The following is a 22835-nucleotide window of genomic DNA, read 5'->3' as shown; positions in this document are numbered from 1 at the left end:
TTAAAAAAAATTCTAATTAAATAGAATTATTTATTAATCTTTATTTTACAACAGGGACAAAAAATAAATAATAACTTGATTAATCAAAATAATATTAATTAATAATTAATATAAACTTTGAAAAAATAATAAAAGTTTATATATTTATAATCAATGGCGATTATCACGCGTCGTTTCTTCAAAGAGACTGTCGAATGCCTTGTCAACATCAGTTGCATCGTCATAAATATGCGGCATGGTATGACTGCGTGCCAAAGCGAGGTTATTTTTTCTCGGCGAAAAAGATCTCCGCTTGCCACTCCCCGAGTCTCTTTTATTCTGGCCCTCAGACTTGTAGAAGTACCGCTGGACCTTTTCTTCCATCTTCTTCATGTTCCGATCAGCTGACTCGCCGTGGAAGTTCTTGGAACTGACGCGCGGTGGCTTGTGAGTCGGAACAGCAGGTGGCGGCACCTGGAGGTGGTTCTTGGAGAGCGCCAGCTGGTGCCAGGACTCGGATTTAGAGAGAACGATCGATCTGTGCGGACGAGTGGCGCAGTTTACCAGATATTCATCGCTGGAGTCCACGGGGCTTGAATATTTTACTGGTAAAGATGGTACGTAAGGATTTACGGTGAGTTTCGGACTTTGAGGCATTGTTTTTGATGGACTCATGATGTTTATTTTAGGTGGAACGTAGATGGGACGAATCACTAGAGGTTCTGGGCGCCGGGTTGATTTTTCTTCGAAGATATTAATTTTTTCCAAGGTGTTGCGGCTTTCTATTAGTGGTTCTATTGAATCACGCCCGTTTTGGGCCGGTTCTTCATTTATTGGTGATGAATTTTCGGTGTAATTTATTAATGAGTACCTTGGATTTTGATTTAGAAGCTGGTTTTGAATTTTAGGTTGGAATTGAACCGGAATTTGAGGTTGAAACTGAGCTGGAATTTGAGGTTGGAACTGAGTCGGATTTTGAGGTTGGAACTGTCCAGTTCCAACCTGGGGAGCTTGAATAGGTTTAATCAAAGACTCAGGCTCACATTGCAACCTTCTAATCAAGCTCTGCTGAAGTAAATTATGCCTCTGAACATCATCACTTAAAACCGGTAGCCCGGAACCGTCTTGAAAAGCAGATGGCGACACTGACATTGGAGAATTTTCCACCGTAGCAATAGCGCTTGTGTAACGCGTGACAATTCTATCATCAGAAATATCCTGATTAGCGATATTCTCGTCGTCCAAGAACGAATGTTCCGACTCGTCATCAACAAACCGATTACTGTAATTGGCATTGATCGGATTATCCACCAAAAAATCAATATCTCGCGAAGTTGGCACTGGCTTAGGCGGTACATATATAGGATTTTCATTCTCGTAAAAAGTTCTTGGCACAGATTGGTACTGAAGATTGTGTTGAAACTGACGGGGACAATTTTGTCGTATCAATGACTCACGCCGATCATTTTCAACATCATTCAATTCGATTGGATAATTTGTCTGCACTGCAACACTCTGCTTTTGGATGTCTTGACCCTGTATCTTTTCATCATCATCATCATTAATCATATTATTATTAATATTAATATTAATTAAATGATTATTGATATTCCCGTTAGAATCGTAAACGACAGAGTGCCTCTTAACGTTATCGTAAGACGAATTACGAAATCCATTGTTACGTATTTGATTTTGGCAGTGATTCAAAGCAGTGTCTTTGATTATTTTTTCAGGTTTCACATTTACTTTGGTATTTGCTGCTGATTTAACCCTCGGTAACGGATCACCCTGCGTATCTTGCTGATCAAACATCTTCAATTTGGCTCGAAGCATTCCACTAGAGGCGCAAGCCGGTAAATAATAAGACGGCGTAGGTTTTTCATCATTATTACAACTATTATTAGAATTAATACCATTAATACTCTTATTATTAATTTTCTGGAACGGAGATGTCGCTGCGTGAGTAAATGACCCGTTCTTAGTTCCAAAATGGTTCTTTTGGGCAGATGGCTCCTCTGGTTTGAGTCTCAATGAACCAACAATAACATGCTTGCTCTCTTCTCGAGATATAGAACTTCTTCTGGAAAAACTGTCAACAGAAGCTGGTGGTGAAGGCTTGTCAAACGCGGTTTTTATATTTGAAAACCTACTTTTCCAGTTTTTGTCCGCAATCGAACTCGTTTGCCGGTAATTAAAACTCTTGAACGGTTGATTAAAACTATTACCATTACTGTAATTGCAAGTACTATTATTAACGTTATTAATATTATTACTATAAAAATTATTATTATTATTATTATTATTATTATTGTTGTTATTATTATCATTATTACGATTAATAAGTGCCAAAAACTTGCGGTCGTTTTCCGTTTTAGGTTCAAAAGAAGGAATCAAAACACTTCCCTGGTTCCAAGAGAGCCTGTCTCCAATGTCGATGGGCCTTCTCAATCCAGGACTGGAAGATTGAGACTTCTCCGCCTGGAGCTTCAAGTAATTAGGAATATCAATGGTATTAGCACGTTTTATCTTAAACTTCTTAGCGGTGAACTTATTACTGGCAATTTTGTTATTAATATTTAAAAAATTAACCGGCTCTTCCAACTTATCACCAACTTTATCACTTTCAGGAACAAGAGGCTCATTGTCCTTCCTGTTCTGCAACTGCTGCTGATTAATCTTGTCCTTGATGTGCTTGTCGCACATCTTTTCACTGCTCTCTCTCTCTACTTTTGCTTCTTCTTTGCCTGGTTCTATAAATTGCGGAGCAAGAGAGAGTCTCTGAGAAGTTAGAGTTACTCCGGTGCCCTTTTCTTCAAGCCAACGCCTGGCTCGGGCTAGTTCCTCGCTGCTGACACCAATTGTGTGCCTGTCCTTGCCTCTGGACCTTTTTTTGACCACTGGAGCAGGAGGAATTGGAGCAGGAGCGGCTGGTTCTTCATCGGAAGAAAGTTTGGCCAGTTTTAAATTGGACACCAGATTGGAAATCAACTGCAGGAGCCGTAGCTTGTCATTGGACTCCAGAGTGGCACTGTATCGGGTCAGAGCGTCGACGTCGACGCGCCTGAGGGTGTCCTGGAGTCTCACCAGGGCGGATTTTATGTCTGAGACCAGGAGATCTCCGAATAAATTGAAATCCATGGTGGAAGATGACGAGGCTGGTGGATCCTGGGAATCACGGAGCGGGTCTGGTGCCAGTGGCTCGTCGGCGAGACTCCGCTTGGTACTGGCCGATGTCAGCTCGAGTGCCGAGCGCAAATGCTCAACTAATACGGGCAATATATTCCTGCACTCACCGGCAACTGTTTTTCCGACTTCGTCCCTCTTTGGCTGTGTCGACAGATCTCCCGTCTCGTCTTGTGTCGTCGTTGTCGCTGTTGTTGTCCCACTGGTTGTCGTCCCAGTTCCAGTTCCAGTTATAGTGCCTGTTAAGTCCAGAGTCCGAGAAATCTCCTCATTCAGGCTCCTCATCGTCTCTGAAAGAACGTCACCAACATCAGCCCGGTGTTGTGGCTCTACGTTATTATTTTTTCATCGAGCCGACGAACCTGCTGACAATTGCTGCGAGCTGCTTTCATTTTCCGGCCCTGGAGATAATGATTTGTCTGAGGTACCTAGACTTCCGTCCGAGATCTTCTCTGCTACCTCTTCGTCAATGGATTTGTCTGAAACATTTTTTTTTTTCGTTTGCCCTCTTATCCATCTGCTAAATTTTTTTTTTTTTTTTTTTTTTAGTATTTTTTTTTTTTTTTTCGGTTTTTTGTGAGTATGGTTTATCATTATGAATATTTATATTTATATCTAAGTGATGAAATTTTAAAATTCAATTTTCGTAGACAATTTTTTGAAAAAAAAAAAATTTTGATTTTTTTTTGGTAAGTGTTAAATTAAAAAAAAAATAATTTTTTTAGTCTGTGAAAATTAAATTAAAAAAAAAAACCCTAAAATCATATAAATTATAAAATTATTATATAAAAATAGATTTAATACTCTCATTAATTTTCATATAAATTTCTAAATAAAATATAAAAAATAAAATAAGTTATTAATCAGGAAATAAAATTTATACAAAGCTAATGATGAATTATTTTTATTACAGGTATGAAAAAAAATCGGAAATGACCTCTGAATAAATTGAGCAGTGAAACTGACCTTGAATATCCGACATGACGAAGTAAATAATTACCCGAGGAAAATTGGCTGCAATAAAATATATTTTTTTTCATAATAACAATGCTACATATTTATATTTTTATTTATATCTGCGGCAGTATTAACTTTAGAGTAAGCAAAAGCGTAAAACAAATTATTTTTACAAAAGTACAAAGAGTAAGTTTTTAAATAGTATAAATAAAGTAAATATAAATTACGCGTTAGTTTTGGAAAAGCCAAAGACGCGAGGTCGTATTCTATTAATAATATTGCGCATTATATAGGAGACGCAAAAGAAGAACAAGAACCAAGACGAATCTACGAAATTAAGAAAACGAAGAAAGCATATCGTGCCCATTTTTATAAAATTAATACATTTATCCAAATGTAAATATAGTCACATTTATATATGTATGTGTAGATATTTATGTAAGTAAGTATAAATAAAAATCTAGAGAAGAAATAGACATATAAAATTAAAAATAAATAGAAATAACAGAAAGCAGTAATAGCTATAAACGCGTAACTCTTAGCGCGTCGCCTTTTACGGTCCGGCGAATAAACCACTAGATTTAGTGAGGGTAGTGGGAAGAAGCAATAACCACTTTTTAATTAGAACTTAATCCTTATTTAACAAAGCTTAGCTGCAAAAAAAATAAAAAAAAAAAAAAAAAAATAAAATAAAATAATTAGCTGTTAATTAAATAAAAAATAGATGGTTAGATTTAAATTTTATAATTTTGAATAATAAAGCAATTGTGATGAGATAGTAATTTACCAATTTGATTTTAGGATCCAAGAGGAGCAGCGCTGTTGGAAGTATCTAACCGACTGGCCAAAGTATGTCCGGATGAGAGCTACACACGCTTCCTTACACACGGTTCTTTATACTAAAACACAAAACTAAACGTATGCCATCAGAGAACAAATTTAGATTTACTAAAATAGCACCCACTGCAACAGTGTGCCGGCTTCTCTCGAGCAAGACATCAAGACGACTACACTGATACTGATACCAACAGAAGCTGTGAGCTTTTTCCTGGCCCATCATCTGGGAAATAGACCAATGACCGGCTCAACTAGAGTAATCACTTCCTTGGCTCTACCCACGTGCTGGAAAATTTGATCCAAATTTTAATCATTTTTTGCTATTTTCAGGTTGGCTTGCTTTCGTTCATTTCTTCCTCTGTTATTTATTTTTATTGTTGTAATAAATTATGATACTATTTATGCTGGAAAGTAAGAAACAAGTGGGTAAACGACCTAGAGGGCGAACTAACAAAAGAAAAATTCATAGCAATGTTAAAAGGTGACTTAAATAAGGATGTGCATATATTTAGGTGAGATTTAAAGGCTTTTTAAAAAGAATGGTTGCAATATAAGATCCCAGATTATACTCAGTGATATATGTGGTAAAAAAAAATTTTTCAGATAGTAGCTAGTATAATCCAGATTATACTGGGTGATATCTGGATTATACTCATTGTAATCTAGATTATACTAGCTACTATCTTGATTATACTCGTTATAATCTGGATTATACTCACTGTAATCTGGATTATACTAGCTACTATCTGGATTATATTAGCTAATATCTGGATTATACTAGCGCTACTATCTAAAAAAATTTTTTTTTTCACTCAGTATAATCTGGGATGATATCCAGTGTCATCTGGTTCTTTCAGTGTATAAAAGGGTATAAAAATTATTTTAAATAATTAAAATAAGTCAAAGATACAATTTTGTAAAACACACACTGTGATACCATTAAAAATTTTACTATTTATGCTGGAGAAGGTTATAGAGGTAATTCCGAAGACGTCATCACGATTGTGAAAAAATTACAACAGAATAGAGCAGACATCGATGATTAACGATGATTAGGCATACAGAGTTTACAGAGGCGAGCTACCAGGATGTTGTAAAAACAATGTTGAATAAAGATCGTGAATGCATAAAGGATATGCCTCGATAACTACATCTCCCACTAAGCGTAGCTCTCCCTTCTACTTGTTATGCCTATTGCCTTACGTTGGAGGCCACTTTCAACTGGATACCTGTTAACCTACTTGGGTCAGTCTTTGAGCCACTTTGCAAGCGGTACATTGTCATCACCTGTTACTTTACACTTTTAATATCATTTTTGACTAAGTATTTATTTTATTTTTTTTTTTTTCGTAGGTTGGGACAAAAAGATATCAATTATGTCTGAAACAATTAGGAATTTTTCTGTCAAATTAATGTGAATTATTTTTAAATATTTCTTCTCTGAAAAAGAAGAAAGGATTGTTTCAGTAGCTATTGTTAAACGTTTGTTTTAAAGTTACGTGAAAGTAATGTTGTCCGTGTCTACGTGCTTAGTGACATCAGTACATGTGTGATATTCAGACGTGAGCATGAGTTCAAGGAACCTTATATACTCATGCATTCAAATTACTGTTAATAAATTTATTGCCAGAGGAATTTATTTTTGAATTATAACCACGTGGATTGTAAGTATTTGGGTGACTAGGATAGAATTCCCGGTTTAATATAAATTAAATTATATTAAACCGGCGTTTTTATTTTTTTTTTTTTTGTTTCTTCTTTAAGTGTTTTTATATATTCTTCTGACAGTTTTTAAAAATTACATGTAAATTTTTTTTTTTAAATATAAATAAAAAATTGTCAGATGTCTGCTAATTTAAATAAAATTATAAATTAATATTAATAATAAATAATATTAAATATATTTATTTCAGTCAAAATGAAGGGATGGTTTGATGCATTCCGCAATGATGGTGGCCCAACACTATACAGTTACAGTAATCGAACTCCAGTTACCGGAGACGTGCATTTAATAACAATATTTGTTATTTTCGTAACAATATTCACAGCATTCCTTATTATCTTCCCGGGGATCCGCAAAGAAGTAAATTTTATAATACTTTTAATTTTTTTTTTTATTTTTTAAGTTATTAAATTACAACTAAAAAATATTTAAAAAAAATTGCACTTAAAGATTTTCGCATTTTTTTTAAATAATTTTTCCTATAAAAAAAAAATTCTCAAATTTTTTAAATGTCAGCTAACTTAATTTTCATAATTTTATTTTTAAATTAAATTAAAAAAATAATCTATTGAGCAAATATCAAGTAATGTATTTAGATAGATTGCAAGAAATTAATAATAAAATTTTTACAGAGAATAACAACATTTCTGACGGTAACTCTCAGCCTCTTCGTTGGAACAAGTATTCAAGGTCAGTATAAAAAGTAATAAAATAAAGAGCGTGGATTAAAATAATGATTAAAAATTTAAAAAGTAAATATTCACCTTATAAAGATAAATATTTATATTTTTATTTCGCGGATGATAATTGCGTAATAAATTATTTTTATTCAAGCCCCGTATGTTCCGTTATAGTTGCGCAATATGGCTCCACCTGGCACACGACCTCGTCCTCGATCCTCAGCAGCTACAGCGTCTTCTCCAGGTACCGGACGCCAGCCGAAATAGGAGGGTACATAGGACTCATGCATATTAATATAACTTATAGTTGTGGGTACTCGCAATTTGTTATTTAATTAATTAATTAATTAATCAGGCTGTTGACAGCCTGATTTAAAATTGATGCTTTTAATTAAAAATTAATGCCTCATTGTTTGTTTTAATTAGTGACTAATTACACGGACAGCGACGTAATCGGTGACGTCGAGTACAATGAGCGGTTTTGGTGGAGAAGTCCCACAGAGATGAGTGAGTCATTCCGCGAGGCCCTCTACCGCGGAGCGCCTTTTCCAATAATTTCGCTGGCTGAGTACTTTAGCCTTCATCAGGAAGGGTTTTCCTGGGGCGCTAAGTACCGGGAAGCTGGTCATTATGCCTCTATAATGCTGTGGTATGTCATTTTAATTAAAATGATAAGAAAATTTTGGGCATATTTATATCATAAAATGATTTTAAATTAAATTTAAAATCATTGGAAAGGTCAAGATCTGAATTTGTGCCTTTTAAATGTTTCATTTCCTTTTCTAAAATTGTTAATTTATTATGATAAGTTTTCGAAGTAGTTATAAATAGATTAGTTTTATGTCAAAAATTAATTTATATAATTAAGAGACTAAGAAAAATTTTTAACGGGTATATCTTTATCGTAAATTGGGTTTGATATTTTTTCACCGATAGTCATTTATGATTTAAATAATTGAGAGAGTAAGGAAAATTTTGTGACGAGCATATTATTATTTTTAAAGGAATTTTTATAGTTTAATTTGGTATCATCACAAAGGTCGAGATAAAAATTAGTGCCTTTTGGTTTTATATATTTTTTAGTAGTTAATTTTTTATGTCAAGTTTTTGGAGGAGTTTTTAATAGTTTGTTGGTTCTATAAATTTGTTTCGTCATATTTGTCCATTAAATTATTTTTAATTGTTCCTGTGATAGCACTATTATTTTTAAACATTATTTAAAAAGTACCCAAGCTATGTATAGTGTCATAAATATCAAAAAATCATTAAGCCAAAATTTTCTTATTGATAATCCGTAAATCTCGGAAGTCAAATAGTGACTGCAGGTTGCTAGCTAGTAGTAGTTATATGACACTGAAGTTGACAGACATTAGAAATTTTTTTAGAATTTTATAACTGAAATTATTATGAAAAAAAATTAATGATAGTGAAATTGAGAGACATCTGATAATTTTTAGAAATTTTTTAACTAATAAATTATGGGCAAGAAAAATTTATTTAAAAAATTCCATTTTTAGATGATCTAAAAAATTCTAAGTGCAATTTTTTAAAAATAATTTTCTAAACCTAGTTTATTGTTAAAAAAAAATACACATAGTAAGCTAATTTAATTATAAATAATTTAACGTTATAATAATTAATAATTTAATAATTAAAAATTTTCAGGACGTGTTTCGCAGCCTGGTCACTAATGAACCTGCTACTGGTCGTAGTCCCAAGATACGGAGCCTACAGCATGATATTCACCGGTATACTCATGCTATTTACCAATTTAATTTATTGGTCACTGCTGCCCTGTGAGCCGTTAATTGCTCACGTCGATGGCTCGGTACTTGTTTTCAGTTTTGGGTGGAATTATTGGCTTATCCTTGTCGCTGGTAATTTATTTTTATGTCTACATTATATTTATGATTTATTATTAATTTACAATACGAATTTCGTTGCTTATAAATTTATTCGTTCAAGGATCAAGCTGTCTGCTAAGTGGAATTATTATAACAATAATTGACCTGATTTTCCCTCATCAATTTTCGACGATCCTTGAAGTTGATTATGACACGCCTTATGACAGGCATGTTATTATTGAAGAAAGTTTTGATACGAGAAATATACCACAGAAATTTCCGAGAGTTAAAGAAAATCTTTACGATCAAAGAAATTCCAGGTAAATTTTAGTTTATTAATTTATTAATTTATTAATACTTACATGACTTACATTTCTTCTTTTTGTCGTCATTGTTCTGACGGAATTACCAAGTGGCGCTCTCTACTTTTCAATAAATTTGATTACTGTAAATCTTACAACTCATAACCTCACTACATTTTTATTTCTTAATTAAAAAATAATAAATTAAATTACTAATTTTAAAAAGAAGATTATAGTTATAATTTTGCCAATTTAAATATTTATAAAAAATTTAATTACATTTTTTTTAAATTAAATATTTAAATATTGGGAGATAAATAAATTTTGAGGTGAGAGAGTGATTATTAAAAATGGCGGATTAGTTGGAACTTATTTATTTACACTAGTCGCGTACTTGGATCTCCTTAACTGTTTCTTAATAATATTTAGTAATTAAAGAGATCTTACGAAATTATAACTAAGTGATTTAATTTATATTTAAAATATTTTAATTTACGATAAAAAATTTTAATATTGAAAAGTAGAGAGTACCATTAAACATCCTTGAAATTTTTCTTAACTTTGAATTAAATTGAAAAAAAAAAAATTCTTTGAGAAATTAAAATACTTCTTTTAACATTTAAAAAAAAAATAAATAAATAAATAAAGTTAAACAAGAACAAATAATTAATAATAATAATATAAAATTATTCAAGTCAATTACCATCCAAGGGAAGCGATAAAAAACTCCACGAAGGGATAGTTAACCGTGGATATATATCTCACGAGTCCTCGTCAGACTTACATCGTGATAGCGATGAATCAAACAAGGCCAACTGGTCATACCCATTTCCACCAATCTCACGGAGAATAAATTGAATGCTCAACAAAGTATTTCATAGTCAATTTTTTAGCGCAAATAAATTTAATTAGATAATTAATAATAATTATTATTATTTAAATCTAGTATTAGTACCATTAATAAAAAAAAAAAAAATTAAATCTAGCGATCATAAATTATTTATTTAATTAATTAAAAATTATTTACAAATTGACAAACTATAATTGAAATATTAAGGCCTACAGTAAGCCAGCTATTATCCAAAATTTTCAAAGTGATGGATAAAATAGGGCAATTTACGGCCTTTATTAACTTGATCGCAAGCGGACATCACGCTTTTGGTCAATGGCCGCGGCCCGCAGCTAAATACCCCAATTTTGCTGACATAACTGTGTTTCTTTTGGACGAATTTAAGGAATGACGTCATATCAGGTCGTCCAAAATGATTTATCGCTTTCAAACCGGTGAAAATACTCTTCTTTGACAGCCTTTGAAAGTGATTCTCGCATATGTACTACAGAAAAAAAAAAAAAAAAAAAAAAATTCATGTTTATTAATGAGAAGCTTTTACTTTACATTAACGATTATTATTATTATAATTATCGTCAGTATGACAATCCATATTAAGCTGTGACTTTTACTTACAAGCATAGTCGTGCGGAGATCAAATTTATGAAAGAACTGGGTTATGAAAATATGAATCTCCAAAACGTCTGTTACATCTTTGCGCTCTACGTCTCTCAGTACATCGATAAACCACTCAAAGTGCTTGTGGGAGGGACAAATCCAGAGGAAATAAACCTTAAATATAAATAAGATATATTAATATAAATTATAAAAAATAAAAGTTATTTTTAAATGAAATTATTTGATATTTAAACAAGATAATTTTTTTTTTTTTTTTTAATCAAGATAGCGCAAGACGAATTGCTTATTTTAATATTCCGATGAAGGATAACATGAGAAAGTCAATTAATCATAAAAAATTAATGGCATAATTTGTTTACAAAAAATGCTGTTCGCCCACACTCGATATGGATAAGTAAATTTTTGGTATATTGAAAATATAAAAATTGTTTGATGAAAAAAACCAAAAATTAATTTATTTTTGATTTTTTGAACTACGAAATAAATTTTAAAAAAGTATCAAAAATTGATGAACAATAGTTAAAGATAATAATGTGAATTTTGACATTAATTTAATAAATTTAAGCTATATTTTGCGACTTAAAAAATTTTTTAAATAAAATAAATTAATTGAAAATTTTTTCAAATTTTTACGAAATTATTTTTTTGGACGAAATTTTTATTTGATTTTATTGATATATTAAAAAAAAAAAAAAAAAAAATTGACTATCACAAATTTTACAAATTTAAAAAAAAATTTATGAATTAAAAAATAAAAATGAGAAAAAAGAAGAATAATTAATATTTAATATTTTGAACTGACAGTAATTTTTTTCAATTTTTTAATTAATTAGAATTTAATAAAAATTTATGTGATAGTTACTCTTATTACAGATGATTAAATATATTTAAAAATAATTTAGGGTGTCAATATTTACACCCCTGTCAATAATTGAAGCTTTTATCTTAATTATAAATATTTTAAAAATTATTAGATGTCTGTTGAATTTAGTATTATAGAAAAAAATGATATTTAATACCTTTTTACAAGCGACACCGGAGTATCTGTTGGTAGAGGTACCGAAAACAAGGTCGTTAAGCATAGAGGCGTAAGGCGTAACACCAATTCCGCCGCCTACCATAACTGCGACTTCAAATTTGTACCAGTCTTGATTGCCTCCGCCAAAGGGGCCTTCGATCCTTATCTTCGGATGCTGGTCTTCCGGATTGTAGTTACACGGGTCGAAATAGTTTCTAAGCTTCCATGTCCATGGACCCTGGGCCTTGATATGGCATGAGAGAAAGTTCTCATGTGGCGCAGAGGTCAATGTGAACGAGTGAAACTCGTTAGACCTGAAGACCGAGCACGCTAGACGTACCCACTGGCCAGATAGGTACTTTAAATTTGGCGGCCGGTAGAATTTTATTTTTATCACGTCCGAGGGCAGCAATTCTGTCTCAATAATGTCTAGCGCCATGTACTTGGTGCGCAGACTGACCACCTGGAATTATTTTTACAGTAAATTTAATTTACAATTTATTTATAATTAAAAAAAAAAATTTACTTTGTCCAGAGAGTAAATAATTGCTGGACCAACGAAGAAAATCCAGAATCTTGGAGCGCCTGTCAGTCTTGCCAATCCGTGAATCAAGCACAGCGCGTATAATAAAATATAGAGGCTGTGGGTTGACCAAAAAAATTTATAAGCCTTTTGTCTGATTATCGGATGAGCAAACACGAAGATTATCGTCATTACTACGACCAGCAGGATACCAGTGACACCTAAATTCAAAAAGCCTACAATTAGTCATCGAGAGATAAGAGTTGATGGATATTTTATCTCAACAATAGTAATTGTTTGTAATACTAATGGAATTAAGATTGCAAAGCTGGCATTGACTTGTCTAGCATTAACTATCAGCTAGGTGATTATTCAAGCAAAAAAAAATTTTTTTTGCTTAATTATATTATTAATTTTACACTGAGAAAAAAAAAATTACGTTCAGACAATAATTATTCACTTAAAAATTTTTTTAAATTTAAATTTTTTGACACAAATACTAATGAGCTTTATTTGAATAATTTTTCAGACAAAAAACAATTTTTTTTTTAATTTTTATAAAAAATTAATTTTAATTAAAAAAAATGATTCTAAATTTTTTTTTTAATTTTCACATGTGAAAGTTTGCAATTAAATTTTTTTAATAATTATTTAATTGCTATAGAATTTTTTAATGACTGTCATAAATTTTATTGTCAATAAAAAATTCTTAAAAATAGATTTCTTTACTCAAGAATTTTTTTAAATTTAATATAATAATTTTTTGACACAAATATATATTTTAATTATTTTTAGCAAAAATACTAATAGCTTCATTTGAATTAAATAAAAATTATTTTAATTAATTTTTTTTTTTTTTTTTTTTTTGATTATTTTCACACTTGAAATTATTAAAATAATAATTTAATTGTTATAAAAATTTCTAATACCTCATAAATTTAAGTGTCAATAAAAAAGTTCTTAGAAAATTTTTTTCTCAGTGCATACATAATGAATTAAATTATAATACCGGTAATTGTCTGAAAGAGCCAGAAGGAAATAGTGGGCCGAGCGTCACTAGGGAAGTTCATCTCACTCGTCAAGCAACGAAGATGTGAAATAGGCTGGGTAGACACGTGGTAGAAATTGACGATGTGTCCCACAGTATGTAGCACGGAGAAAAAGAGTGCCGTGCAGGCAGCAATTTTGTGGAACTGGATATGAGAGTCTAACGGTATGTATTGTTGGATCGAGAATTCTTTGAGCTTCGTTAGAAGATTTCGTGACATCGTTAGCAAAAGAAGACTGTAGCAAAACGACAAGGCGGCTGCTGAGCCCCGGGTTATTGCTATACCCACGCCCATAATGTGTCTGAGGTCCGTGTGCTCGGTCATAAACGAGTAATCTGTGGAAGTTTAATATCAACATATATTTTATTACTATTTATTATTATTATTATTAGCGTACTATTGGTATCACATGTGCCTAGAGTTGAGGATCTATTTAAAGACAACTTACGTATAAATCTCTCGACGAAGAGCGCGATAGTAATGACGTAAAAGATAAACAAGTAGAAAATATTTTGACGATTCTCTTCGAGGAAAGTGGACACCCCGTCCCACTGCTTTCTTATCCAGCATTTAGAGGCCTCTGAAGGCAGCTGCTCGATATGAAAACTCGTCATACGTGCTACGTTCGTCGAGGTGTCTAGAAAATTTTGTTTAGCTCCCTTGCAATCTAATCCAATTGCTACGAAATCAACCTTGTACTCGTTCATCATCAATTTGAAGTCGTTGTAATTCAGGCTCTCCTTGCTTTCCAGTCCGGCACCCTACGACACTCGATATGTATTTCATCGTCAACATTTATACAATTTTGGAAAATGATCTTTGATTTTAAAGCCTAATTTTAAATAATAATAAAGTTAGCCAAAATAATAAAAATTTTTTATTTTTTTACTTTGCTTAATTTATTAAATTATAACTAAAAATATTTTTTAAAAATTGCACTTACAATTTTTGAAGTTTTTAAAAAATAAAAAATTTTTTTGCAATAATTACTTAATAAAAAAAAAATCATAAAAATTTTTAGATGTCGGCTAAATTTATTAATAAAAATCTAATTAATTAATTTATTTAAATTATAATTAATAATAATTAATAATTTAAATAAAAATTTACGGTATTTAATATTAATGAATTGAAATAAAGAAAAGGAATTTAATTTTCTCGAGTATTGATAAAAATTAAAATAAATCAATTACTTGAAACATTCCGTCAATCAATTCAGTGACATGATCATCAGACAAACTAGTAGTCCGTGCAATTTCAACTAATGATCTCAACATTTCAGACAGCTCTTCTTTGTCAATCACTCCGTCACTGTCTTTGTCACACATTTCAAAAATAATCCGCAGTTTATCTTCGGTTTTGCCACGTGAAAATAGGAGTACAGTATCCAGAAATTCCTAAAATAATAATGTGAAGTATAAATAAATAAAATTTTGATTTATTAAATAATGACTTTTGTTAAATTGCACTGTACTTTCTTAAATATTGAAATTTTTTAAGAAATAAGCTCATCCTGAAATTACAATCATCAAGAGCTTTCATTTGAGTACCCACATGCATTTTTCATATATTTTTCATATATACATATATATAATATATATAAATATATGAAAAATTGATGTGGGTACTCAAATGAAAGGTCTTGAGGAGTGTAACATCGGGATGAGCTTATATTTTTAAAAATGTCAATATTTCACAAAATGCAAAGTAATTTCTTAATTATGTATCTAGTTTTTAATTTAAAACTCTAAAAAAAGCATTAAATTTACAAATAATAAATTTCAAAAGTTAAAAACAGGGCAACGTCCTGATCTCTAAACCTCTTTAAATATTTACCTCGCTTTCACATCAATCTGTTAATAAAAAAAGTAAATATAAATACCTGAAAAGAAATCCGTCCGTCCTTATCTTTGTCGACGATATTAAACATTTTTTTAACAAACACCGCATCGGGTCGCATCCCAAGAGCGCTTGCAAATTCGCTTTTTGACAACGAAGTTCTCATCACAGTGACAACTTCACCGTCATCAGTATCCTGGCTCCTACGACGGCGCTTTTCTCCAGGCCTCAACCCGAAAGTAAGAGCATAAGCTTCCCGGAAAAACTGCTCGAGTTTCTTCTGGCGTCGCTCCTTGGTCTCGGCCTTGGCGAGCATTATGTCGCGGTTGGTGTGGACAATGGTAAGATGTTTCTTATGGATACCAAGTAGCGCCTCAAGTTTAGATATAAACTTTCCACGATCGTTGAGAGAATCTAGTTCAAGGACAAGGTCGTAGTCTCGAGGAATACGCAACAGCACCAAAGCCTTTCCGTTACCGCTCTCACATTCCTAGATGTGACGAAAACTACTCATGAGTCATTATTTAATATTTTACTTATTAATCTTAAAAATATTTTAATTTATTCATTCAAATTTAAACCAGTATCATCTTCATATTTTAAGGTAGTTTGCTAGCCAAATGACTTAAACTTGACCCCATATTTTTTATATTTATTTGAAAGATTATGATTTATGATTAAATACATCTGTAGAAAAAAAAATCAGATTTTTTTACCATATTATTTAAAACACAGAAAGAAAAAAAGTCTTGAGTCAAGTGTAAATTTTCTGAAATCAAGAAAATCTTAAAAAAAATTTTTTTGAAGCCAAAAAAAATTTCTTCTTGCTCCAAAATAACTTCAGTCTTCCTTATAATTTTCTTGGCTCAAGAAATTTTTTTTTTCTGTGAAAATATAATTAATTAATTAATGCGACTACCAAATTACCTTAATATTATACCATAAAAATTTATTTAACTACCTGAGACTCCTCCACGGCAACGACATTGACCCCGCTGAAATCAAACGTCCTCAGATTGTCACCTTTGCGGTCCTCAATATACAGCGCCGCTTCAGGACCGAATTTAACTTTAACAAGCCGCTTGTGATTCGCATGCAGCCATTCTCTGACAATCATTTTATCAATGCGTCCATTACCATTTAAGGAAGCAACAATGCACCCTGTGCGACCACTGCGTCGCTTGATCGACTCCTGGACTATCTTCAGTCTTCGCCGTCGCCGATTCTGGAGTTTTACCACGCCGTACCCGGCCCCGGCGCAGAGAATCGGGATGAATGCTATGAACACGCAGACGTAGATGTACACCAACTCGCTTCCTATGAAGTAATCGTATCTTTGAAGCGGAACACAAGAGTCCAGCATCGAGCCCTTCAATTGCTCCGGTTGAGGGCAAGGATCTTCCTCCGTCCAAACAAACACGTTACGCTGGATTGCTGATGGGTCTATTGTTGTGGTGTTTGCTATCACGTCCCAGAGAGTTACTCGACGGATTTCTTCTATTTCGCTCATTGTGAATACTCTAATTAAAAAAAAAAAATTATTGGTAAATTTTATGTAATTTTTTGAATAATAATAAATATTTTTGAAAAAATATTTATTATTATTTTTTTTTTAAAGATTTTTAATTTTTTTTTAAGAAAAAAAAAATATTAAAAAAAAATTTTAAACTTGTTCTGAGAAAAAAAAAATTTACATTAATTAATAATTTATCTTTAAGCAGAGAAGAATTTATAATAAAAAATTATAAGAAATTTTTTTTTTTATAAAATTTAATTTTATATAAAAAAAATTTTGATTAATTTAGTAAATATTACAAAAAAATTAGAGACCGGATTTTTTTGATAAATTTTTCTCACCAGCTTTAAAAAGACAATTTTAAGAAAAATTCATTGAAATTTATAAATAAATTTACAAAATAATTAAATTACAAAAAATAAATATTTAAAAAAAATTTTTAACCGTAAATGATTCAGAACTTTCCGGTAAATAAAAATACCCGGTAAGATTAATCAGCGTTAAGTCGCCTGATGAATGAAGCTAACAACGTAACACAATAAATTTGTTCCAGACGACCTTCTCAACTTACCCAGAGTCTTGGTTCTCGAACCAAAAACGATCCGAGTCACGTAGGCGTATAAATTGCTCTTTAATAACCGTAGAAAATAGCTCCCCAGGCCCGTCAATGGACTCTAGCATCCCGCCGACGTAGATGTCAATGTTGTTGAGGTTATTGCCGTGAATTTCAATTAATTCTCGCAACAAATCCGGGCGTTTGGCAAATAACTCGGGGTTTATATCATTCCAGGTAGTCTTTCTAGGTAAATTGAAGTAAGTACGTGCCGTATTGTAATCAGGTAGCCCGTTGTCACGTCCACGCATGATATTGAGCGCTCCAAGGTCGCGCCGTGAAAATTCCATGGGGCCAAATAAATTATTTCTGATATCATCACTCAGTAAATTGTCTTCTCGTTCGGCTAATTGGGATGCCATACCCATTATTAGTTCTTCTATTGTATTATTGGAAACAACTTCCTGTATTAACATTGAATTATTATAAATTATCAATCATTGGTTATTATTTATTTATTGGTATAAGTATTAGTAATAACAATAACTAATAAATAATTACTGATTATAAATAATAAAAACTAGCTACCTGCAGTCAATCACAATGAAAGAAATGCTTCTAAAAATTTTCACTGGTAATTTTTTTTTTTATAATAATCTCAAGGATAAAAAAATTATAAAACAATTTTTAATGTCATAATTTAATTATTATTGGTCATTACTAGCAACCTGCAGTCACTAGGTATAGAAAATTATTTTTAAAAAATTGCACTTAGAATTTTTTAGATCACCTAAAGATGGAATTTTTTAAATAAATTTTTCTTGCCATAATTTATTAGTTAAAAAATTTCTAAAAATTATCAGATGTCTCTCAATTTCACTATCATTAATTTTTTTCATAATAATTTCAGTTATAAAATTCTAAAAAAATTTTTAATGTCTGTCAACTTCAGTGTCATATAACTACTACTAGCTAGCAACCTGCAGTCACTATTTGACTTCCGAGATTTACGGATTATCAATAAGAAAATTTTGGCTTAATGATTTTTTGATATTTATGATACTATACATAGCTTGGGTACTTTTTAAATAAAGTTTAAAAATAATAGTGCTATCACAGGATCAATTAAAAATAATTTAATGGACAAATGTGACGAAACAAATTTATAGAACCAACAAACTATTAAAAACTCCTCCAAAAACTTGACATAAAAAATTAACTACTAAAAAATATATAAAACCAAAAGGCACTAATTTTTATCTCGACCTTTGTGATGATACCAAATTAAACTATAAAAATTCCTTTAAAAATAATAATATGCTCGTCACAAAATTTTCCTTACTCTCTCAATTATTTAAATCATAAATGACTATCGGTGAAAAAATATCAAACCCAATTTACGATAAAGATATACCCGTTAAAAATTTTTCTTAGTCTCTTAATTATATAAATTAATTTTTGACATAAAACTAATCTATTTATAACTACTTCGAAAACTTATCATAATAAATTAACAATTTTAAAAGAGAAAATGAAACATTTAAAAGACACAAATTCAGATCTTGACCTTTCCAATGATCCAGAATTGAATTTAAAAAAATCATTTTATGATATAAATACGCCCAAGAAAAAATTTCCCTTATTTCCTTAATTATATAGATAATTATACTCACATTAGAATCCCACCAAGTACTGCACAATCTTATTGCCGGTTTCCCTGTACGGGTCATTAGAAAGTTACACTTATCATCACGTCGATAAATACCAGGTGGTATGAGGGTATGTCCAAAACGAAATGCCGCGCTCTGGAACATGTGACTGATACCAGGATGTATGTCTGGCTTGTAGCCCTGGTAATCCGGCAATTTTTCTCCCAACAGTGCTGGCAAGTACTCGTACATAATAATGTTCTAACATAAATAAATAAATAAATAAATAATTTAATGGGCATTAAAAAAACATGAGCGAGCGCGAGACAGAAAACATTAAGCAATAATGATCTAGTTCCAGTCTACTAACTCAGTAGTGTGCGATTGAGTTATTAAGTACCTGGATTGTTCCTACAACTATTCGACGTGTGCGTTGGAAAATATCTTCGTCAGACATAAATGGATTTTCCCGCTGGACACGACCGGCAATGACATTGTGCCACCGGTAGAAAATTATTCCGAAGGTTAACAAGGCTGGATGTTGATTTGTTCGCGGATCTCCTAGTACTTGAAAAAAGTTTTCACTTTATTAATCTGACTATTTATTATTTATTATTTTTATTCTTCATTTATTTATTTATTTATTTATTAATTGCATTAATTTTATTTAATACTCACAATAAAGACGTTCTGGATTTAGCATCCTCATTACACCTGGTGCCGCATTGTTGAACAATGGCGCTCGCATCGTATTTCGAACTGGGAACTGTCCCATTGGTTCCGTTACGAAACTTCCGTTTTTAAAGGTTCGCATTGTGTTCGCCCAGGCTTCACTGCTGGAGTAAACAAAGCTGCCATCTATCCACGATGTCACTTTGTTAATCTAGAATCAAAAAAAGGTTCCAGGAACTTACAAATTGGATGAAACTTTCTAGGAGATTGTTTTATTTAATTACTCGGCTTCTAAATTTCGTAAGTTAATTATTTTTTTCTTTTTTTAATTAAAGGTGAAGTAATACAATAATAAAAAATGATACTGAAGTTAGTTGTCATTTTTTTTTTCATCAAAAAAATTATTTAAAAAATTTCCACTTGTAATTTTTTTTTTATTTTCACATTTACAATTTTTTTTATGATTATTTAATTGCTATAAAATTATTAAAAAAATTTATTTCAGTTAAGTTCAGTGTCTTAATTTTGTGATAATGAAATCAGTTGATCTGTCAATTTTTTTTTTTTTAATTAATTAAATTAAAATCAGCTGATAGTAAAAAAATGTTAGGTTATTTTTTTTTAATTAATTCAAAATTAACAAAATAAAATTTTTAGCTGATATTAAATAAATTTTAGGTTATTTTCTTTAATTAATTTAAAATTAACAAAATTGCACCTATAGTTTTTTAATTTTTACACGTGAAATTTTTTAATTAAATTTTTTTACAATAATTTAGCAGTTATAAAATAATAAAAAAATTTGTAATGTCAGTTAACTTCAGTGTCATTGATAAAAATGATACTGAAGTTAGCTGACAGCTGTCAATTTTTATAAAAAATCAATTACAATAAAAAAATTTTCATTAATGATTTTTTTTTTTTAATTTGACATGTGGAATATTTTAATAATTTTTTTTTTACAATAATTTAATTTTTATAAAATTATAAAAAAATTTCTAATGTCAATAAACTTCAATATATTAATTAAAATAAATTTTACAGATACTGTTGGCGCAAAAAAAAATATTTTTTATCAATAATCTGCAAAAGTAAATAATAACTTACCTGCTCGCGAGGACTATTGGGACTGTGTCCAGTTTTGCGATCGTAATCAGCCCGCAGAAACGGAATATATTTATTGCCCTGGCAATCTTTATCAAAAATAAAATCGCATTTTTCAACTTCTATCCGATGGAATTCAATAGGGCACCCGCTTTCGCTCGCCATTATAATTTCAGCTGTAACCAATTGACCTAAACAAAAAGTAAGTTTGCACAACATTTTTTCTAACTAACAACTATTTATTACATTGCAATAACAGCTGGAAAAAAAAAAAAAAACTATTATTATCTTACCGAAGAATGCAAATAGAGCAGTTTTATTTTTAATTGACGCAATACCATCATCGCCTTTCATAAATAAGTCGCTCAGCTTTCTCGGCGATGCTCTGTCCTGGCCTGCCATCATATAGACTCCGTCTGCGTACGCCGAGGGCCCTTTCCTGATCAATCTACTGTCTGGAAGGTTTTGAATTAAATAATAAGTCGAAGAATGACAAACATAATCTTAACTTTGTTCACTTTGTTATTGTTATTACCAACTGATCCCCAGTCTGGGTGCGCAATGTTATTGTACCATCCATCATATCTTTGCTTCTCGACGTATCTTCCTCCATCTGAAACACGACCACGTAATACCATTGAAACAATGAAATTATAAATAAAAATAGATAAATAAATAAAAGTAATTTAGTAAAGTACGGTCGCTGCACTCGAAGATTTATGGAAGATAAGTACAGTCTGTTACTTTTTTACCTTTGTTTAATACTCTCATGCTTAACTTGGGAAGAAACGTTTATTATTTATATTTAGATTTTTTTAGCCTTGGGACAAATCCAAATTTATTATATAAAACATCAAATGTCCTCAATTTTTAGATCAAAAAAGTAAGCATTTTTTTATTTATTTTTTATTCTAATTTTATTTATTATTAATAAATTAAATTTAGCACTTGATCATTTTTTAATTTTTTTTTTTGTCATAATTTATTTGTTAAAAAATTTTTGATATTATTAAATAAGTGTTCAATTTATTTTTACATAAATATAACATTGATTTAGCAGTCACTTGACCTTTTTCTGATTTTTTTAACAAACAATTTTGTTAAAAAAAAAATTTTTTTTTAATTTTTTAAAATTCCTTCCTGTCAATTTTTTATCAATTTTTTTTTTTGTCATAATTTATTTTTTAAAAAATTATATTTTTATAAAATATGTGCTAAATTAATTTTTGTATAAAAATGACATTAAACTTAGCAGTCACTTGATTTTTTTTAACAAATTTATTCCAAAAAATTATTTAAAAAAAAATTAATTTTTTGAAAATTTCTACAAGTCAATTTTTCATTGATTTTTTTTTTTTACCACAATTTATTAAAAAAAAAATTATTAAATATCTGCTAAATTAATAATAATAATAGGATTGCAAAAAATGTAAGTAAAAATTTTTTTTTCAACAGAAATAAAATTTTTTTAATTAAATAAAAAAATTTTTTGCAATCCTAAATAATAATAAATATAATATTATTATTTAACAGAATGGATAACATAAAAAAAAACTATTCTCGCTTTCACTTTTCACTTAATTATTTAAAACTAAAACAATGATCAGAAGAATAATAAAAAACTGAACCAACTCACCAGAGCCGATGCACAAAATCAATAAAAGATTAACGAGGTAAGTTCGATAATATCCATTAGATAACATGGTTACTTGTAACAGATTCTAATAAAAATATTTTTGAATTTTCAAGCACAAGCACTTGGACATTTTATTCGGTAAAATCTTCCGAAAAGCGAGTAATATTATTTTAAAAAACTATCACAAGATAATATTGAAAGGAAATCTATTGGTATGTGATGAACGTCTGTGACCACGATGAGAGTCTTCAGAAGAAGTCTCAGTTTGTTCGAACGGAGTCCCCACCGGGGATCACGGATTTG

General features: G+C 30.6%; 3 protein-coding genes across 4 annotated transcripts; 1 reads left to right on the top strand and 2 right to left on the bottom strand.

Moving 5' to 3' along the window:
* Positions 1 to 10: 10 nt before the first annotated feature.
* On the bottom strand, positions 11 to 5047 carry LOC141531707 (uncharacterized). Its single transcript, XM_074249644.1, has 4 exons — positions 4907 to 5047; positions 4129 to 4176; positions 3525 to 3641; positions 11 to 3452 (listed from the first exon to the last, which is right to left on the bottom strand). Exons 2-4 carry the CDS (start codon positions 4142 to 4144, stop codon positions 151 to 153), a joined length of 3435 nt encoding a protein of 1144 aa, XP_074105745.1. The 5' UTR covers positions 4145 to 4176; positions 4907 to 5047; the 3' UTR covers positions 11 to 150.
* Positions 5048 to 5079: 32 nt separating this feature from the next.
* On the top strand, positions 5080 to 10486 carry Mol (dual oxidase maturation factor 1 mol). The gene is made up of 11 exons (XM_074249659.1): positions 5080 to 5212; positions 5287 to 5468; positions 5926 to 6228; positions 6310 to 6620; positions 6870 to 7039; positions 7312 to 7369; positions 7534 to 7668; positions 7786 to 8008; positions 9025 to 9236; positions 9325 to 9523; positions 10201 to 10486. Exons 5-11 carry the CDS (start codon positions 6875 to 6877, stop codon positions 10361 to 10363), a joined length of 1155 nt encoding a protein of 384 aa, XP_074105760.1. The 5' UTR covers positions 5080 to 5212; positions 5287 to 5468; positions 5926 to 6228; positions 6310 to 6620; positions 6870 to 6874; the 3' UTR covers positions 10364 to 10486.
* Duox (dual oxidase) lies at positions 10482 to 22720 on the bottom strand. Of its 2 annotated transcripts, XM_074249642.1 has the most exons (17): positions 22533 to 22720; positions 21432 to 21509; positions 21190 to 21351; positions 20900 to 21087; positions 19799 to 20003; positions 19521 to 19687; positions 19145 to 19381; positions 17490 to 17935; positions 16364 to 16922; positions 15446 to 15892; positions 14757 to 14960; positions 14012 to 14324; positions 13524 to 13898; positions 12518 to 12735; positions 11993 to 12454; positions 10971 to 11126; positions 10482 to 10839 (listed from the first exon to the last, which is right to left on the bottom strand). In XM_074249642.1, the coding sequence occupies exons 1-17, from the start codon at positions 22597 to 22599 to the stop codon at positions 10582 to 10584; spliced, it is 4542 nt and encodes a 1513-aa protein (XP_074105743.1). In that variant the 5' UTR covers positions 22600 to 22720; the 3' UTR covers positions 10482 to 10581. The 2 variants fall into 2 exon arrangements, with proteins under 2 accessions (XP_074105743.1, XP_074105744.1); XM_074249643.1 differs by lacking the exons at positions 20900 to 21087; positions 21190 to 21351; positions 21432 to 21509; positions 22533 to 22720 and having other exon boundaries at positions 19521 to 19681; positions 19799 to 19821.
* Between the last annotated feature and the right edge of the window lie 115 nt (positions 22721 to 22835).

Source organism: Cotesia typhae, unplaced genomic scaffold (assembly GCF_013202065.1).
Source record: "Cotesia typhae breed Kobodo isofemale line unplaced genomic scaffold, CoteBio_Ctyphae contig_50, whole genome shotgun sequence".
In the NCBI taxonomy this organism is placed as follows: domain Eukaryota; kingdom Metazoa; phylum Arthropoda; class Insecta; order Hymenoptera; family Braconidae; genus Cotesia; species Cotesia typhae.
The sequence above is the reverse complement of the archived record's forward strand: the minus strand, read 5'-3'. Positions and strand labels throughout refer to the sequence as shown.

Bases quoted from the DNA above. Each gene is read 5' to 3' on its own strand.
- LOC141531707 (XM_074249644.1), bottom strand. The intron at 3,453-3,524 runs GTTCGTCGGCTC...ACGTTCTTTCAG, and splicing joins CTCGCAGCAATTGTCAGCAG to AGACGATGAGGAGCCTGAAT.
- Mol (XM_074249659.1), top strand. From the start codon at position 6,875: ATGAAGGGATGGTTTGATGCATTCCGCAATGATGGTGGCCCAACACTA. The intron at 7,370-7,533 runs GTCAGTATAAAA...GTTCCGTTATAG, and splicing joins CGTTGGAACAAGTATTCAAG to TTGCGCAATATGGCTCCACC. The intron at 9,237-9,324 runs GTAATTTATTTT...TATTCGTTCAAG, and splicing joins TTGGCTTATCCTTGTCGCTG to GATCAAGCTGTCTGCTAAGT.
- Duox (XM_074249642.1), bottom strand. From the start codon at position 22,599: ATGTTATCTAATGGATATTATCGAACTTACCTCGTTAATCTTTTATTG. The intron at 19,688-19,798 runs GTGAGTATTAAA...ACTTTTTTCAAG, and splicing joins AAATCCAGAACGTCTTTATT to TACTAGGAGATCCGCGAACA. The intron at 14,325-14,756 runs GTAATTGATTTA...CGAGTGTCGTAG, and splicing joins TGATTGACGGAATGTTTCAA to GGTGCCGGACTGGAAAGCAA.